Source organism: Plecotus auritus (assembly GCF_963455305.1).
Source record: "Plecotus auritus genome assembly, chromosome: X".
Classification (NCBI taxonomy): Eukaryota; Metazoa; Chordata; class Mammalia; order Chiroptera; family Vespertilionidae; genus Plecotus; species Plecotus auritus.
The window spans coordinates 24,211,164-24,232,326 of NC_137784.1; the positions used below are offsets into that span (position 1 = coordinate 24,211,164).

At 37.3% G+C, this 21,163-nt stretch overlaps 1 protein-coding gene across 1 annotated transcript in view; it reads right to left on the reverse strand.

Annotated features, from left to right (window-relative positions):
* DMD (dystrophin) overlaps positions 1 to 21,163 on the reverse strand; it is a 2,407,712-nt gene that overhangs the window by 897,538 nt on the left and 1,489,011 nt on the right. The window contains 2 exon segments of the mRNA XM_080651877.1: positions 5,081 to 5,230; positions 7,434 to 7,581. Coding sequence (XP_080508003.1) covers positions 5,081 to 5,230; positions 7,434 to 7,581 — 298 coding nt within the window.

Consider the following 21,163-nt stretch of genomic DNA (forward strand, 5'->3'; position numbering starts at 1 on the left):
ACAGTTCTGCAATATCTTCTTGGTATGGCTTTACTACTGCTTTAAAGGATTACAATTTACCTTATATTTTGAACAGAACAAAATTAGCAGGTATTAAATATGCCCAATAGGGCAGTAAAATTGGGGTCAAAAGTAGATGAGAGGTTTCAAAATATCCTTGGAGGGTCAAAAGCAAATATGGGGGAAGTACATATGGGGACATATAAAGTAAGGGAGAAGTAGCCTTAGAGTACAGAGGGAATCTGACCTCGGCTAAGAGGCAGGTTAAAATTAGGGTACTGAAAGTCCGTAGATGGAAGTTTGTACTTAGCTCAAAATTGCCACCCAAATGAATGGTCTTCCTTTAGCACTTAACATATAAGCAAAAATAAACATAAATCAAAACAAAAAGTGTGTGGTTCTTATATCAAAAAATGAAAATGGTATCTAGAAAGAATCTAAGCAGTTGTTGTGGGTACCTCAAAATAAAGCCCACTGCATTATAGAATTTGAAGGTATCTTTCAACAAGAGAGTCAGTTCTTTGTCTTAGCACATAGAGTAAAATATTCCAGTCAACAAGATCCACCCAGGTAGTTAAGGCTCCCCGTCTTTCTATTTTCTCATTCGTACATAGAAATATATTAATGATCACTAGTTGTATGAACCAAGTATACAGCTCCAAAAGAGAAAATGACAAGGAAACAGACAAATTTCTTGGAAGATATCCTATATAATAAAAGCCTAATATGCTAAGTGTCTGGTTGTCTGGTCATCTGTTCAACCAATCAAAGCATAATATGCTAATGACATGCTAAGGCCGCTCAACTGCTTGCTATGATGTGCACTGACCACCATGAGGCAGACAGTCGACCAGTTGCTTTGATGTGCACTGACCACCAGGGGGCAGACAGCTGACCGATCGACCAGTTGCCATGACATGCACTGACCACCAGGGGTAAGATGCACTGACCAGTAGGTGAGCTTGCTGCTGGGGTCTGGCTGATCGGGACTTAGCGAGACAGGCTGGACACACCATGATCCCTACCCGGCTGGCCAACCTCCTGTGTCCCTCCCTGGCCCTGATAGTGCACTGGTGGCATCCCACAGCCTGGCCTGTGCCCTCTCACAATCTGGTACCCCTTGGGGGATGTTGGAGAGCAGGATTCGGCCCGACCCCACAGGCCAGGCCGAGGGACCCCACTGGTGCATGAATTTGTACACCAGGCCTGTAGTAACTTTGTAGTAACTTATAAACGCTGAAACACACAAAATATGAAAATTCTAATTATCCCCTGTATCTATCAAAGAAATTAAACCAATTATCAAAAAATTTCCATAAAAGTAACTCCATGGCTAGATGACTTTCCAATTGAATTCTTCAAAACATCTTAGGAAGAGATAATGTCATTTTTCCAAAAAAGAGAAAGAGTACCTCTCAACTTATTTTATAAGACTTGTCTAACATTGCTGTCAATGCTTAAGAGTATATTACAAGAAAATACTAACCATTTTCTATCATGAACAAAGATATAAAAATCCTAACCAACATATAAAAAATTGAATCCAAAGATCTATAAAAAGTCCAAGACATAATGACCAATAGGATTTATTCAGTAATTCCTGAATAGTTTCACATTCCAAAACCAATAGCTATAATTTACCACATTCATAAAAAGGAGAAAAATAATATAATCATTTTAATAAATGCACAGAAGCATTTGAATATGTTCAATACCTATTCTAATAAAAACTTGATAAACTGGGAATGAGGAGAAATTTCTTAATCTGATTAAGATGATCTACAGAAAGTCATACAACTGATATCACATTTAAAGTTAAATTAATGAAAGCTTTCCACCAATTATCACCACTTCCATTAAACATTATTTTGGAGGTCCTAATCTATACAAAAAATTTAAAATCGTAAGGATTGAAAAGCGAGAAACTACCTCTACTGATGACATCATGATGCACATAAATACATAAGATTCTATAAACTATTAATATCAATAGGTGAATTTAGCAAGGACACTGGTTATGTGCTTAATATACAAAAATCTGCTGTATTTTATATATCAACAACAAAGAGAAAATAAAATTAAAAATGAATCCCATTTATAAAAGGATCACAATGTCAAATGTCTGGGATTCAATCTAATAAAACATGTGCAGGTCCTCTGGACTGAAAACTACTTAATATTACTGAAAAGATATTATAGAAGACTTGAAAAAATGGAAGGGTGTAAGATTAGATGAACCAACATTGTAAATATGTTAACTGATCTACAAATTCAACAAAATTCCAATTAATATCCTGGCAAGCTTTAATAAAAATTGACAACTTGGTTGTAAAATTTATTTGGTAAACCAAACAACCAAAAAGAGCAAAGACAATCTGGATTAAGAAGAACTAAGTTGGAGGGTTTACATTATTAGGTCCCAATTTTTAAAATAAAACAATTGTCCCTGGCTGGTGTGTGGTGTGGCTCAGTTGGTTGGGCATTGTCCTGTGCACCAAAAGGTTGTCTGCCTGATTCCAGGTCAGGGTACATCCCAGGTTACGGGCTCAATCCCTGGAAGTGGGTGTGCAGGAAGCAGCAGATTGATGTTTTACTTTCACATCAATGTCTCTCTCCTCTCCCTTCCTCTCTCTCTAAAAATAAAAAAAACAACTTTAAAATCAACAAAGTTCTGATACATGGTACAACATGGATGAGCCTTGACAACATTATGTTAAGTGAAATAATCTAGATATGAAGGGACAAATAGTATATATGTGTTCACTAATATGAAATATATGCAATAGGTACATTCATAGAAACAGAAAATAGGTTAAATATTACTTTGGGAGTTGGCTGAACAGGTAGGTGATGGGGGATTCTTGCTTAATGATTACAGAATTTGGTTTGGGGTGATGAAAAAGTTATGGAAAAAGATGAAGGTGATGTTTGCACATTGTGAATGTAATAAATGACACTGAATTATACACTTAAAATCATTAAAATGATAAATGTTATATATATTTGGCCACAATTTAAAAAATAAATAAACCAAAACCATTAAATTGTATACTTTACAATGAGTGAATTGTATGGAATGTGAATTATCCTATATAATAAAAGCCCAGTGACCGAACGGCGGAACAACCAGAATGGCCAGTCGACCAGTCACAATGATGAGCAATGACCACCAGGGGGTAGACACTCAATGCAGGAGCTGCCCCCTGGTGGTCATTGCATTCCCACAGTGGGAGCACCACTGGGCTGACCAGGATGAGCGGTTGCTCTCCACAGCAGGAGCAGCCACTCAGCGGGCAGGTCTATAGCTGCTCAGCTGACCGGGATGAGTGGCTGCTCCTGCTGCAGCCTCTCGGCTGACAGGGATGAGCAGCGCTTCCACATCGGGCCGATCCCTGAAGGCCATACCCCCACCAGTGCACGAATCCTGTGCACTGGGCCTCTAGTATCTCAATAAAGCTGTTTAAAAATGATTGTTATTAAGCCAGTGTGGTAGTAGTTGAAGGACAGATGTAATGCAAGAGAGTAGAGAATCCAGAAGCATATTCACACATTCATGTTTACTTAACAAAGTTGCCACAGCAGTACCATGGGTAAAGGATTGTCTTTCCATAAATGGTGGTAAATTAATTGATGCTGCTTTTCATCATACATTCATTCATATGTGCTACTTGTTTTTAAAGAGTAAGTATGTATTACTTTGATAAACATATTAAATATTTGATTTAAAAACTATCTGAGGTAGAAAGAAAAAGACTTACAAGTTAAATAACTAAGTAAGTAATTAAATAATCCTATATAATAACAGGGTAATATGCAAATCGACCAAACAGTGGAACAACCAGTTGCTATGATGCGCACTGACTACCTGGGGGCAGATGCTCAATGCAGGAGCTAACTCCTGGTGGTCAGTGAGCTACCACGGGGGAGCACCACTTAGCCAGAAGTCAGGCTCATGGCTGGCGAGCATAGTGGTGGTGGCAGGAGCCTTTCTCACCTTTGCGGCAGTGCTAAGGATGTCCAACTACTGACTTAGCGGAACAGGCCTAAGCCGTCAGTTGGACATCCCCCAAGGGCTCCTGGACTGCGAAAGGGTGCAGGCCAGGCTGAGGGACACCCCCCCCCAGCAAGTGCACTAATGCCATGCACTGGGCCTCTAGTCTATGCTAATAAAAGGGTAATATGCTAATTAGAGCGGATAGACTGGACATCTTCCAGTTGTCTGGTCCTCCTTCCAGACAAAGCCATGGTGGTGGGGGCCAAGGCAGAGGTGGTTAGGGGCAATCAGGCTGGCAAGGGAGGGCAGTTAGGAGCCATCAGGCCGGCAGGGGAGGGTGGTTAGGGGTGATCAGGTTGGCAGGGGAAGGTGGTTAGGGGCGATCAGGCCAGCAGGCACAGGGGTTAGGGTTGATTAGGCAGGCAGGCATGCAGAGTGGTTAGGGGCAATCAGACAGATAGGCAGGTGAATGGTTAGGAGCCAGCGGTCCCGGATTGCGAGAGGGATGTCTAACTGCCAGTTTAGGCCCAATCCTGCAAGGGTACCAGATTGGAGAGGGTGCAGGCTGGGCTGAGGAATCCCCCCCCCCCGCCCCCCCAGTGCACGAATTTCATGCACAGGGCCTTTAGTAAATAAATAAATAAGCAAACAAAACAAAACACCTTTTGGAAGTTAGTATGCATTTCGCATTGATTAAGTCCATGCTATATGTGAGGGCAAGTAATTTTGATTTATGGAACATGTTGAACTAGACCACCGCCACCTTGTTTAAATACTATTACTATACTCCTAAACACTGAATTAATTAGTTCACCCTTTTTCTAGTCCCATTCTTTATAATAATTCATGCAAAGTAATAATGTTGTGTATTTTGGCATTTAGTCATTAATGTACCATCACCATTATTCCCATCTAGAACAAATCATGTGGTAAAAATCACTGGTCAGGTTAAAAAAACAACAAAATAATCTACATATAAGCCCCCCCCCCAGCCATACCCCACCCATAAAACAACCATGAAACAAATAAAATACAAAAACTTTCAATATTTAACACATGTGACAGGGGAGATGGTTAATGTCTAACCTTTATCCACTGAAGATTTGTCTGCTTGAGCTTCTTTTCAAGTTTATCTTGCTCTTCTGGGCTTATGGGAGCACTGACAAGCACTGTTCCTCCTGTTTCATTTAATTGTTTTAGAATTCCCTGGCGCAGGGGCAGCTCTTCCACGAGTAACTAAAACAGACAAATGCAACAACTTTAAAAATGAATTACAGCACAATGCCAACTACCTTGTCTTTGCCTCTATTGATTAATCTATCAAAATGAAACAAGGTGTCCAAAGGCCCTCTGGTACCTCAAATACCAAGTTTTCCACAGAGCTGATAGACTGAAACACTCACTCTCAAGTAGTTAAACCTATCCTAGAAAGGACCATGATATCTTATCCTTCAGGGTTTTTTGTTTGTTTGTTTTTTGTTGTTGTTTTGTGTGTGTGTGTGTGTGTGTGTTTCCCAAGAGAAAAATGTCATGTGGTATCAGCTCTAAAACAATACCCCAAACAGAGTTAAGAGTATGAAAACACATCTCTATCAAAAATAGGACAATCTGGCTAAATTCCTCATACTCTCAGGCATTAAGCCTCCATGCTATAGCATGCTAAGAAATAATTGACACCGAGAACATACCAAGTACCAAGCATTGTGCTGAGCTCTTCACGTATATTATCTCAGTTAATTTTTATATAATAATTCCATGAGGGAGATCCTATTATCTTCATCTTATATAGAAGGAAACTGAGACAGGCAAAGTACCAGATCCAAGAACAAAAAAAAACAGGAAGTATAGCGCTGTGATTCAAACTTGGGAAGTTTCATTCATGAAATCTTATTTTTCACTCTTCCACATTCATGAATTTCTCTTATTCATTCAGCATCACATTATAAATGCCTTTTCCCAAGACCTACTAGTAAAAATCCATGATGGTTTTAATAACTGTATTTTATTTATTTGTGTCACCTAGAGCTTCAGTGTTCAATACAGAACCAGTAGCCACATGATGTTATTTAAATTTAAATGAAGTAAAGTTCAATGAAAAAGAAACTCAGTTCCTCAGTCATGCTAGCTACCTTTCAAGCACTCAAAGGCACATACAGCTAGTGGTTACTGAAATAGATAATGTAAAACATTTCCGTCATTACAAAAATTTCTATTGGACAGTACTGATCCAGATTGTATAAGGAGAAAAGAAAAACCAATGTGTATTTATTAATAAATGAATGCTGCTAAATATGTCTTTGAAATGAGTTATCAATTATATCGCTATATATGACACTGAATACATTTAGGAAAGATGAATTCTAAAAAAGTTCATTTTTCCATGAAATAACCATACTCACATGAAGTATTGATTCAAAACTTTTTATTTTTGAATCCCAAACACCTAGTGCAATATCTGACATAGAGTAAAAGGTGCTTAATATTTGTTTCCTGAATTAAGGAATAATTTTTATACTTTATCTTCTGTTCAGGTATAAGTTTGTTGTTTCACAGAAATTCGTGGTTGACATGGGAGTCTAATTTGCATGTTCAAACCAAGTGAATCATTGATAAAGGAGCAATTCCATGCCCCTTTGCTCTTGTAATTTTGCAAAATGAGGATAATAGCAACCATTTTGAAAGTGATATAAAGATTAAATAAAATAGCAGATATAAGTACATGTGATACTTAGCACAGAATAGGGGATGATTAATGTTAATTTCCCCTTCCCTTTCACACTCCCTTCAAGATTTAAAGTAAAGCAGATCTAATAGAGTTTCTTTCCTAAAACTAAACCATGACAGTTAATCCAACTGCACAGTTAGAGCATGTCAGTCAGCCAGGTGAGGTAATCAGTGATAAGCAGACATAACAAGGGGAAGGTATGAAAAACAACTTTAATAAACTGGATGTCCATTCAACCAGTATTAGAATGTGAACCAACACCACCCCTCCCAAACAAATCAAAACAAAACATTATTCCAGGCAAATTGAACACTTTTAACTAGCATCTTCAGTAGTGGGATTGGTTTGGCAATTAAGATCTTCCCTAAGAAATTTCTGTAAAGATTCTTTCCAGTTTTTAAAATAATTTGGAGCTGTGGATTTCTACAATAAGTCTAAAATTAATTTCAAATTAGCTTAAAATACTGCTCTCCAGTTTACATATATTTTTATGTATGTATAGATATACACATACATTTTAAAAAAATACCACATATTGGAAAAAACTGGGTTAAGACAAAATAAAGTTTTAAAAAGTTAAAGCTAAAGTGCGAAAAAGTAGTGTGGAACTATCAATAACATAATGGGTAGAAAAACAATGATTAAAAGCATTAAAAATAGATTCATAGATTCTTTATATAAGTAGGCCTGGAGGACTTTAGAAAATAAAATTACCTTGACTTGTTCAAGTTTTTCTTTTAGCTGCTGCTCATTTCCAGGTTCAGGTGCAATAGTAGTAATGTTATCCACTTCTTCCAACCAGAAAATAAATTCATTTAAATCTCTTTGAAATTCTGACAGGGTATTCTTTTGTTCTTCTAGCCTGGAGAAAAAAGAATAAAATTGTTACAAACAACATCTTTCTCAAACTTTCCTTAAAAAAAGAAAACAAAACAAAACAAAAAACAAACAAACAACAACAGAAACTCCAGGGCACACACTTTTAAGCATATAAACAATTTAAAAGATGTTAATACAATTTTTAAAGAAAATTCATTCGCTTAGCATAATACTCTCCAGGTCCCTCCATGTTGTCTCAAAGGTACATAACATATCTATCATTAATCCTAATGCCAGTACAGTTCCTGGAGGTTAATAAGCCCTCAATAAATATTTGTTAACTTGAAGCAAAAAATAAAAAAAATAAAAAATTAGCTAAACATCCCCCAAATGAAAGCAGTTGAAATGTCTACCAGCTGAGATATATTTATCTATTTATACAATTCAATACTATACAGTTGGGAAAATAAATTAAGACAAATGTCACACAATCTCATATTTGGAATCTAGACATGGAAGCATGGAAGAGACTTACATATTTCAGAGGGAAGGGGAGAAGGTGAGTGGGAAGTGATAAACCTAAGAATTTATACATATACTAGTACATGCATAACCCATGGACACAAATGATAGTGTGGTGAAGGCCTGGGGAGGAGGGGGGCTAATTAGGGGAAAAGGAGGACATCTGTAATACTTTCAACAATAAATTTAAATAGAAAAACTTCATTCGCTTTAAAGCAAAGCAATTTAATATCTCAAAAATCTGTAAACTATGAGATTAAATTGGTCAATAAAAAGTATAATTTTAAGATTCCAATAACATTATTGAATTCATGAGCAGTGTTTCCCAACCTCCTTACTACTGAAATTTAGGGCTAGATAATTATCAGTTGTTAGGCATTATTCTGTGCATTGTAGGAGGTTTACCTGTATCTATCCCTGGCCTTTTCCCAAACTGTGACAACTAAGAATGTCTAGGCATTGCCAAATATCACCTGGGGGACAAAATTGCTCTTGGTTGAGAATCACTGCACCAGAGTAAATATGTAATATGAAGTTGTATAAACAAATTAAGACAAATATGCTTAAAATACACCTGTATGGAAAAATGTAGGGCAAAAGTAAAAACAAAGAAATTAAAATAAAAATACTAAATTATTACATTAAAATGTTTTCCAAATTATGACTCACAATCCTGTTTGAAGACAGAGGAAAACTGATTTGAAATACTTAACATATGCTGTACTAGTGGAAGTTTTTAATTATAAAGATGCATATATTGTATGTTCTTCAATTGGTCATAATTTTATTCTTTTATCCTGAATGGTAGTACTTTTACAGCTGAAAGAAATTATCTGCACTTAAAATAATTTACATTTTTTTTTGGTTTTGTTATCTTTTGTTATCTTGTGTGTAAGCTTTTAATATGAGTGTAATATACTCCAATTAATTGCACATATATAACTATAACTTAATGTAGTTTTTAAAATTGGACACACCAAATAGCCAGAAAAAAAAAGAGAAACAGAATGTTTTGGGAAGCTCAGAAGCCCTCTCTTGCCCCTCACAGTTGCTACCTCCAAGTGTAATCAGTATCCTGTCTACTATGATTAATTTGTCTATAATAAACATTATGTATATGGAATCATATGGCATATACTCTTGTATCTTGTCTCTTTCATTCAACAAATGGTTTACAATAATCATTCATGTTGTGTGTAGTTTAATTTGTTTATTCTCCCAACTGTATAGTATTGAATTGTATAAATATATAAATACTAGAGGCCTGGTGCATGAAAATTCATGCACTGGAGGGGAGGTCCCTCAGCCCGGCCTGCCCTCTCTCACAGTCTGGGAGCCCTCAGGGGAAGGAGGCAACCTGGCGATCAGGGTAAGAAGATGCCCCATCAAGCCTCTGCTGCTGCCACTGCCGGAAGCACAAGCCTTGGCTGGCCAGCCCTGGTTACATGAGCCTCGGGCAGCCCTGGGCGGCTGTGCAGCTGTCATCTGAGGCTTGCCTGTGACTCGAGCCGGCCCTGGGCAGCTGGGTAGCCACCATTCGAGGCTTGCCTGTGCCTCAGGCTGGCCCTGGGTGGCTGGGGGGCTGAGGGGACTGGGAGACTCCAGAAGCAGGTGCACAACAAGGCTGGGCCTGCCTGAGGGCAGGCCCAGCCTTGCCACGTGCCTGCCACCCCGGCAGGGCTGAGGGGACTGGGCACTGCCATATTTGAGGGCATGGCAGTCAATTAGCATATTCCCTCTTTATTGGCTGTGGGCACCGCCATCTTTGAGGGCGTGGCAGTCAATTAGTATATTCCTTCCTTATTGGCTATTGGTGCCACCATCTTTGCAATGGCATGGGGGTCAATTAGCATATTCCCTCTTTATTAGATAGTAAATCTCAGTTGGTAGACATTTAGGTTATTTTTATTTGGGAGATGTTTAGCTAATTTTTTTTGGCTTTAAGTTAACAAATATTTATTGAAGGCTTACTAACTTCCAGGATCTCTAGTGGCATTAGGATTAAGGATAGATATGTTATGTACCTTGTCCTGAGGATCTCACAATCCATGAGAGGAAACAAGCATATAGACAGAGGACTATGATGCACTATTGTAGGAGGATGAGTTATTTCTTGAGCAAGGCACAGGAGATGTACCAGAGAAGATAATGGTCTACCTGGGTCTTGAAGCATAAAGAGAGTTCCCTACGTCTGGGAATAAGACAGTGCATTGAGAGAACTACAGTCACATTCATTCCCCAAACCAGATCCAGTTATTGGGTTCGTGCTCATCTATACTCAGTTTTGCTCTTTAATGAGAGTGTCCAAAGTCTTTTCTGGGGCACATGAGGAGCCATTCTCTTCTCTATTTTCAGCACAGCAGATACTTTGAACCCAAGTCATACTATATTACTGTTATACTCAAAACTCTTCTATTGCTGCCCTGGCTGGTCTTGCTCAGTGGTTAGAATGTTGGCCCATGGATTGAAGGGTCCCAGGTTTGATTTCAGTCAAGGGCACATGCCTTGGTTGCAGGCTTAATCCCCGGCCCTGGTCTGGGCATGTACTGGAAGCAACCAATCGATGTGTCTCTCTCTCATCGATGTTTCTCTCTCTGTCTCTCCCCCTCCCTTCCACTCTCTCTAAAAATCAATAATAAAAAAAGAGCCTGGGGTGAGGATTAATAAAATAAAAAACAGAAAAACAAACAAAAATCCTCTGATATTGCTTCCCAATTCATCCACAGAAAAAGCCAAAGCAATTACAGCATTCTACAAGGTTCTAGATCTGTGCAGTCCAAAATGGTAGGCACCATCACATGTGGCTACTGAGCACCTGAAATGGTGTAAGTAGAACTGAGATGCACTGTAAGTGTACAATACACATCAAATCCCAAAGGTTTGGCACAAAAAATGATCTATGTTCCTTTTTCTCACTAAAACTGCTATAAATATACAATTATTTTTAAAATAAAAAAGTATCACATCTTATTAGTACTTTTCAAATTATGTACAGGTTGAAATATTTTTAATGTATTCATTTAATGTTTCTACTTTTTTTAATGAGGCAACCAGAAAAATTTAAATTACATATGTGGCTCACTTTTTCTATTCAACAGCACTGACCTATAAAATCTGATAATACCCTCTCTCCTTTCCTCTCTGACTTTATTTCCATCTACTCTCCATTTCTCTTGACTTTCTTAACAATGACACCCTTTCTTTGCTCCTTGTAGCTGCATTCCCACTTTTGATATTTGAGTAATATCCCACTTTTGATATTCCTCAAATATCAAACATGGCTGCTTCCTCTCCTCTTAAAAATATTCCCCTCCTGATCCTACTTAAATTTGGCACCTCTTCTTCAAATTTCCTTTTCTTTCTTCCTGTCTTATCTTGCTCTTTACTTCTAAAAACTAATGTACACTATTATTTGCTTATTCTTGTTGTCTTGTCTCACACACATCAAATTCTGCTTCCTGAGGGCAAGGATTTTTGTCTGTTTACTTACTGCTTTAACCTTAGCTCCTGGAACAATGCCTGGCACAGCAGGGAGGCTAAGTGAATAACCTTTGCATGCAAGAATGAATTCTGCCATCATTCTTTTTGATCTTGCATGCATTGTGGTATAAAAAATATTTCCCATTTGTTGCAATACCGATCCTTTCTGCCCCATTAGATGTGGGCCCAGAAGCATTTTATTCCTGACCCTCCCATCCCCTCCCCACTACAACTTGCCTTAGTTTTACAAATACAAATTTTAATTACAAAATAGATTTTCATTGTATAAATCTCTGAAAGTCTGATAATAATATCTGAAGAGATAAACAAAAACTCCTTTTAATCTCACAGTATGGTTTACCTTTTGACACATACTTTCAGTCTTCTTACCCATGTGTGTACATGTATATACATTAATATAATGTGGATAATCTACATGCTGTATGGAAACCTTCTTTTTGCTTAGCAGTATATTGTAGACAATTTCCCATGTTGCTAAATATTCTTTTTCATCATTAAGTTTAATGTCTGTATAGTACTTTTATTTTCCTCAGGCATACCTGGTCTAATTTACTCACCAATTGGCACTACACTATTTCCCCAAATCAAATACACCTTTGGCTGCAGGTTATATAATACCATCATAAGTACTTGGATGGGTTGGAGTGGTGAATGATGCTGATTAATCTATGACACTTATCACATGGAGGCTTTATTTTACTAAAAAATTGTTCTAAATTTATATTTTGTCATATATTCCTCTTGCATATCCATAACATGTAAAATATAAGTGAAAAAATTGAGGAGGTATTCCTAAAACTTCCTCATATTTAGAATCTGACTCTCCTATATTACTTACTCTTCAGAGTAACAGCTGTTTTTCTTCTTTCACACAATATCATCCTCTGTGATTCTCAAGAACGTTGGCTATGTAGCATTTCTTAAGAGAGCTCTACTACTGTTTCTTGGATTTTCTTCTAAAGTACATATGGTCTGAGCAGTAGAGATTGTAAAACACATACTGATTTCAGTGATATTAATGTGATAAAATGTGCAAAGTAGAATGGAATTTGGTTAGTCTGCACAGCTTCCCACTACTGCTGTAATGAATCAGGTTCTTTTGGCTGCTACCAAGTTGCTGATTGTTTCAGGATTTAAGAAAATGCATAATATAATGACAGTTTAACTGTTATCTTTACTTTGTAATTACAAATGGATATTAGTATTACTGCCATTATTCACCTGATGATTGAGTTTATTTTCTGTTAATAGAGTCAATAAAGATTTGGTATTTAATTCCCACTGGAATCTGTATTTGATTTTCTAAGTTTTTGCCAACAAAAAATATTTTGGCCCCTCTTGTACATGTAAAGTAAGGATACCTACATTAATGTCTACTGCTAACATTATTGGTCAGTGAAGTATCCAAGATCTATGGAAGAAGGATCAAGAGATGAAGTTGGTGATGTGGCTGGAGACCAGGTTATTAAGCACCTCCTAGAAGGTTTGGTTTTTATCTGCAGGTGATGAAGTACTTAAAGGCTTTGAGTAGAGAATGAATTATTTCATCCAAAACTCACCCTGGCTATTCTGTGGAGAACGATGTGGGCAAATGTGGTAAGAGAAGAGAAGGAGGAATCAAGTATGAGTTTACATTAATAGGCCAGGCTATAAAGGTCCAAATCATGAAGATGTAGCAAAGGAAAAGAAGACAGAATAAATTTAAAATGTAGAAGGGGATTCAACAGGACATGTGGTTAAAAAGAGTAATATTAATAATTATTGAGCACTTACTACATGGCAGGCACTGACTCAAGTACCAAATCCTCACATCACTACTGTGAGATGGCTAGTAATTTTTCCTCATTTACAGATGAAAGAAAATGAGGTGTAGTATTTTGCCCAAGGTTATAAAACTAATAAGTGGTCAATCCAGTGTTCAGTCCTGGGTCATCTGAGACCACAGTCTGTGTTCTTCACCTGTCCAGCATATTATATCTTGATGAGTAAATGATATTTATTTCAGCTCTTAGTACATGCAATGGTATTGGATATTTAGGGGGAATTTCTCCTTTAAAAAATGAAGAAAATCTGGAGCTCAGAGGAGAGAGCAGAGCTAAGAATATGGATTTCAGAGTCATCAGCAACAAGTTTGTGGATAAAACATGGTAAACTAGCTGTTGATCTATAATGTACACTTCATATTTGACATCTTCTCAGTCCATCTTTTCTTCACTTTCAGATGAATGATTGACATGTCTCCCTTCTGCTTATTTAAAATGAAAAAAATAAAATAAGAAAAGTCCATTTCACAGCTATTCATTTATTTCTTATGGTTGAATAACTTGTGGCTTCTGCTCCTCCCCAACTTTCCCTGTGTGACAAGGAAAACAAAAGGAATGCCTAGGGTACTCTTCTGGCCCCTTCAAAAGCTTCCCAGACCAGTGAAGGATTTCTTCAGCTTAACAAATATACAGTAAAGGAGAATGATTTTCCTTTCTTACAGTCTACATACTGTTTTTCAGTGATTATCCTGAAGTCTCTACCTTTGACTTTAGAGAGATGAAAGGGGGAGGGAAGGAACTGACCCTCACCATAAACATACACTCTCCTTAAAGCTATTTCCTCCTCAATTGGTCAGTCCTCTTAATAATTGACTGGGATATGGGGTACAGAGGAGGTTTGAAATCACTAGTAGTAGACATAACACTACTGTGACTTCTCAGTGAACACTATAGGGGACTGTTTGGTCTCAATTGCTGGCAGTTTGTTTTAGAATATGGGATAGCAGCATTTTCTGATTCCAGACTTAAAAGCAATTCTGGAATAAGGAAAAATTCCACTATAGACATCCATTATTTGTTTAAAATTTCTAAGCCAGTTCAATTCCTTGGGTCTAAGTTTTGACCCAATGTTATTTGTCAGTCCACCTCACCTTTCTCAATTTTGTACTCTCTTTGCAAATCATTGTCCCCTTTAGTATTTGACTCCAGATCATTTTGCAGTGTCCCAAATACTGAGACCAACCTTATTTCTACCAGTTTTCCTCATTTTAGTTAAGTAAAAGTTTGATCAAATTATATTTGCAAAACCCAGACAGATAGGCAAGGCTTTTCTCAAACTTCATCTAGAAACTGATGATTTCAGAAAGAAATAGCCAAAACTCACAAACAAAAAGAGGGGGGATGTACTTAGTCACTGTAATTGAGATTTATATATTCAACTGGGATCAAACTCTATAAACATTCTATACCAATTTTCTTCATTTAATATTCTACTGTATTTTCTTAGGTCATTAATTATTCTCTGAAAATTGATTATAGGATGAGTAATAAGCCACTTATGGGTACACAATATTTTACCATTCTTCTGTTATTCGACTTTTAGTTTCATTCCAATTTTTCATTATAATAAATAACCCTATAACAAATACATTTGTTTATGAATTTTGGCTTATGTATCTGCTAATTTCCTTAGAATAAGGAAGAAAAGTTAACAAGAATACTAAATTTCTTTCCAGTGCTGGTAGCAAGAGAACTCATATTTCCACCAACAGTTATAAAATACTGTCTCAACACAGGTTTACCACTATTGAGCATTATGATTTATGTACTTGATAGAAGAAAAATAGTTTGTCATAGAGGGGTTTTACATTTTTATTAATAGAAAAGTTGAAAAAATTTTGTGTGTAATATTTGTCATTTCTGTTTCCACTGTCAATTGTCTTCTATTTCTATTGCTCATTTTTGTGCAGCATTTTCTTGTTTGTAAGAGCCGTTTTCACATTCCTTTTAAAAAATACATGTTTTATTGACTTTTTACAGAGAGGAAGGGAGAGGGATAGAGAGTTAGAAACATCGATGAGAAAGAAACATCGTTCAGCTGCCTCCTGTACACCTCCTACTGGGGATGTGCCCGCAACCAAGGTGCATGCCCTTGACCGGAATTGAACCTGGGACCCTTCTGTCCACTGAGCCAAACCGGTTAGAGCCTGTTTTCACATTCTTAAAAATATATTTATTGAGCATATATTTCCAGCTTCCATTTCAGCTTTGAAAAAATATTTTTGTTTCTAAATAAAATTTTATCAATTTATTTCTTTGTTGTTTCTTCCACTGATCCTATCCTGAAAATTGTGACCATCCTACAATTGTCTATATATTAACCTTTACTTCATTCTTGGTCCTAGAACATTAATTGAAGCAAAACTTATTGGGGTGACATTGGTTAATAAAATTATATAGGTTTCAAGTATACATTTCTGTAATACATAATTTGCATATTGTATGGTGTGTTCACTATCCAAAGTTAAGTCTCCTTCCATCACCATTTGTCCCCCCTATATTTTCTTCTACCTCCCCTGAACCCCCTTTCCTTCTTGTAGTCACTATACTATTGTCTGTGTCTATGAGTTATTTTTTTTCTTAATTACTTTACCAGCCCCACCAGTATTTTTTCATATGTCTACTAGACATCTGTATGTCCTCTTTGAAGAAGTGTCTATTCAGGTCCTCTGCCCATTTTTTAAAAAATATATATTTTTAATTGGTTTCAGAGAGGAACGGAGAGGGAGAGAGAGATAGAAACATCAATGATTAGAGAGAATCACTGATTGGCTGCCTCCTGCACATCCAACACTGGGGATCGAGCCTGCAACCCAGGCATGTGCCCTGACCAGGAATGGAACTGTGATCTCCTGGTTCACAGGTCGACTCTCAACCACTGAGCCACGTTGGCTGGGCTCCTCTGCCCATTTTGAAATGGTATTGTTTGGTTTGGTCTTGTAAGTTCTTTATAAATTTTGAATATTAACCAATTATCTGATGTTTCATTGGTGAATATGTTCTTCCATTTAGTGGGTTGTCATTTCATTTTGTTATAGGTTTCCTTAGCAGTGCAAAAACTTGTTAGTTTGATGTAGTCCCATTTTGAAAGTTTTTCTTTAGTTTCCCTTGCTCGAGGACATATATCAGAAAAAATACTGCTGCAAGAAATATCTGATATTTTACTGCCTATGTTTTCTTCTAGGATTTTTATGGTTTTGAATCTTATATTTAATTCTTTAATCCATTTTTAATTAATTCTTGTGTGTGGTATTAAGAAGGTGGTCTACTTTTATTTTTTGCATGTTATCTGTCCAGTGTTAACACCATTTATTGAATAGACTGTCTATACCCCATTTTATGTTCTTGCCTCCTTTGTCAAATATTAATTGATCATAAAGGAATGGATTTATTTCTGGGCTCTCTATTCTGTTCCATTGATCTATAAGTCTGTTTTACTGCCCGTACTGTGCTCTTTTAATTATAATCACCTTGTAGTATAGTTTGATATCAGGTAGTGTGATTTATCCAACTTTTTCTTTCTTAAGATTGCTATGGCTATTTGAGGTCTTTTGTTGTTTCATATAAATATTTGGAGTATTTGTTCTAGCTCTGTGAAATATGCCATTGGTAGCTTAATAGGAATTGTTTTGAATCTATAGATTGCTTTGGGTAGTAGGGACATTTTAATGTTAATTCTTCCTATCCATGAAAATGGTATATACATCTACTTGTTTGTATCTTCCTCAATTTCTTTCTTCGGTGTATTATAATTTTCTGAGTACAAGTCTTTTACATCCTTGGTTAAATTTATTCCTAGGTATTTTAATTTTTTTAATGCAATTGTAAGTGGGATTGTTTTCTTAGTTTCCCTTTCTGATAGTTCATTATTGGTGTATAAAAATGCAATTGATTTAGGGACATTTATTTTGTATCCTGCTACTTTCCTGAATTCATTTATCAGTTCTTGTAGTTTTTTGGTGGAATCTTCAGGGTTCACTGTTTACAGTATTATGTATTATGCAAATAGTGACAGTTTTACTTCTTCCTTTCCAATTTGGATTCATTTTATTTCTTCTTCTTGTCTGATTGCTTTGGCTAGGGCTTCTATGACTATATTAATTAGAAAGCAGACATCCCTGTCTTGTTCCTGATATTAAAGGAAACACTTTAATTTTTGCCCATTAAATATGATGTTGGTCTTTATTATGTTGATGTATGTTGCCTCTATTCCCACTTTGCTGAGAGTTTTTAATCACAAATGGACCCTGAATTTTATCAAATGCTTTTTCTGCATCTATTGATATGATAATATGATTTTTATCCTTCATTTTATTTATGTGGTGTATCATGTTTATTGATTTTCAGATATTGTACCAAACTTGAATCCCCAGAACAAATCCCACTTGATCATGCTGTGTCATCTTTTTAATGTATTGCTGGATATGGTTTGCTAATATTTTCTTGATGATTTTACCAACTATGTTCATTAGAGATATCCTATATAATAAAAGGCTAATATGCCAATAGACCGAACAGGAGAACAACCGAACAACCAGTCGCTATGACATGCACTGACCATCAGGGGGCACGTGCAGAACATGGCAGGTGTCAGTAGCAGGTGGCAGAGTGTGAAACATGGTGGGTGTTAGCCATGGCTGGATGGTGGAGCAATTGAGCAGGGTGTCAGACCAAGGCGGGGCCCACCAGTCGCTGTCATTGGGGAGAGCCTCTGGTGGTTATGGAAAATTCTTTGCTCCTGTGTGCAGTGGTCCCTCCTGGTGCTTGGACCACTGCCAGCAATGACCTCGCTTGCACCCACTGCTGGCACCTGGCACTGGTCTCAATCACTTGGTGCTGTCAATGGGTGCGAGTAGCGGTTTCCGGCCCCAATTGCCCCTGGGGACTTATCCACCTCCCCCTGCTCCTGCAGGGTGATTGAGGTAGCAGCTGCCACTCGCACCTGCTGACAGCACTGACCCCACTTGCACCTGCTGCTGGCGCCAGCCCCAATCACTCCACACTGTCAGCATGTGGGAGTAGTGGAGGTGGAAGCATGGTTGCAGGCAGACAGGGGACCAGGGGCTGCAGTGGGAGGGGCCAGGCGGGGGCACGGAGGATGGGCCAAGACCTGCCCCTGTGCCCACTGTAGCCTTGTGGCCCACAGTTCCTTTCAAGGTGCACGAATTTGTGCACTGGGCCCCTAGTAGGCCTATAATTTTCTCTTTTTTTAAATGTCTTCATCTGGTTTTGAAATTAGGATAATGCTGGTCTCATAAAATGAGCTTGGGGATCTTCCCCTCCTGAATTTTTTGTAATAATTTGAGAACAATAGGTGTTAGGTCTTCTCTGAATGTTTGGTAAAATTAACCTGTGAAGTCATCCAGCCCAGGACTTTTGTTTGTTAAGAGTTTTTCTATTATTGCTTCAATTTCATTAGTTGTAGTCAGTCTATTCCAATTTTCTGACTCTTCCTGATTCAGTTTTGGAAGATTGTATGTTTCTAGGAATTTATTAATTTCTCTCAAATTGTCCAATTTTTGGCATACAGCTATTCATAATTTCTTATAATCCTGTATATTTCTGTGATATCAATTGTTACTTTTCCTCTTTCATTTTTGATTTTATTTATTTGGGTCCTCTCTTTTTCTTGATGAGTATGGTTAAGTGTTAATCAATCTTGTTTATTTTTTCAAAGAATCAACTCTTGGTTTCAGTGATCTTTGGTATTACTTTTTTAGACTCAATTTCATTTATTTCTGCTCTAATCTTTATTTGCTTTATTATACTCACTTTAGGTTTTGTTTGTTGTTCTTTTTCTAGTTCCTTTAAGTGTGAAGTTAGATTCTTTCTTTGAGACTTTTCTTGTTTCTTGAGGTATGGTGTGATGTCATTAATTTCCCTATTAAGACTGCTTTCACTGTGTGACACGGATTTTGGGTTGTAATGCTCTAATTTTCATTTGTTTCAAGGTATCTTTTGATTTCTTCTTTGATCTCATTTTTAACCCATTCATTTTTTTTTTAGTAACATATAATTTAGGATCCATGTTTTCTTTTCTCAATTTTTTTCTTGAGATTGATTTCTAGTTTCATACCATTATGATCAAAGAAGAAGGTTGATATGATTTTAATTTAAATTTATTGAGACTTCTCTTTGTGTCTGAACATGTGGTCTCTCATAAAAAATGTTCCATGCACACCTGAAAAAAATATATATGTTCTGCTGCTCTGGAGTGAAATGCTCTGAAAATATCAATTAAATCCATCTGGTCTATTATGTCATTTGAGGATGCTGTTTCTTTGTTGATTTTCTGTCTCAAAGATCTATCCATTGATGTCAATGGGCTGTTAAAATCTACTACTAACACTATATTACTGTTGATCTCCCTTTTTTTGTCCATCAAGATTTACTTTTTTTAAAAAAATGAAATCTTTATTGTAGAAAGTATTACTTACTTCCCCCTTTTCCCCCATTGACCCCTTCTAGCCCACTCCTGTCCTCTGACCCAGGCCTTCACCATCATATTGTCTGTGTTCATGAGTTATGCATATATGCATACAAGTTTTTTGTTGATCTCTTCCTACCCACCCACCCACCCACCCACCCACCCACCTCAGCCTTGCCTCTGAGACTCCACAGTCTGTTCCATGCTTCTTTGTCTCTGGATCTATTTTTTTTAAATATATTTTATTGATATTTTACAGAGAGGAAGGGAGAGGGATAGAGAGCTAGAAACATCGATGAGAGAGAAACATCGATCAGCTGCCTCCTGCACACCACCCACTGGGGATGTGCCCGCAACCAAGGTACATGCCCTTGACCGGAATCGAACCCGGGACCCTTCAGTCCGCAGGCCGATGCTCTATCCACTGAGCCAAACCGGTTTTGGAAGGATCTATTTTGTTCATCAGATTATTTTGTTCATTAGATTCCACATATGAGTGAGATCATGTGATCCTTGTCTTTCTCTGACTGGCGTATTTTTCTTAGCATAATACTCTCCAGGTCTTTCCATGCTGTCTCAAAGGGTAGAGAGGTCCTTCTCTTTAACTGCTGCATAGTATTCCATGGTGTAAATGTAGTACAGCTTTTTTATCCACTCATCTACTGATGGGCACTTGGGCTGTTTCCAGATATTAGCTATTGTAAATTGCACTGCTATGAACATAGGGGTGCATATATCCTTTCTGATAGGTGTTTCAGGTTTCTTAGGCTATATTCCTATAAGTGGGATCACTGGGTCAAATGGCAGTTCCATATTTAATTTTTTGAGTAACCTCCATACTGTTTTCCATAATGGCTGCATCAGTCTGTATTTCTACCAGCAGTGTACTAGGGTTTCCTTTTCTCCACACCCTCACCTGCACTTGTTGATTTGTTGATGCTATCCATTTTCACAGATGCGAGGTGATATCTCATTGTCTTTTTAATTTGCAGCTCCCTGATGATCAGTGACTTTGAGCACTTTTTCATATGTCTCTTTGCCTTTTGTTAAATTACATGAGTTCCTTAGATATTTAGGATATTAAATACGTATCAGATGTATCATTGCTAAATATGTTCTCCCATATAGTGGGCTCCCTTTTCTTTTTGTTGATGGTTTCCTTTCCTGTGCAGGAGCTTTTCATTTGATGTGGTCTCATTTGTTTATTTTCTCCTTAATTTCCATTGCCCTAGGTGATGTACCATAAACGTATTGCTATGAGAAATGTGTGAGATTTTGCTGCCTATGGTTTTTTCTAGGACAGTGGTCGGCAAACAGCGGCTCGCGAGCCACATGTGGCTTGCGAGCCGCAG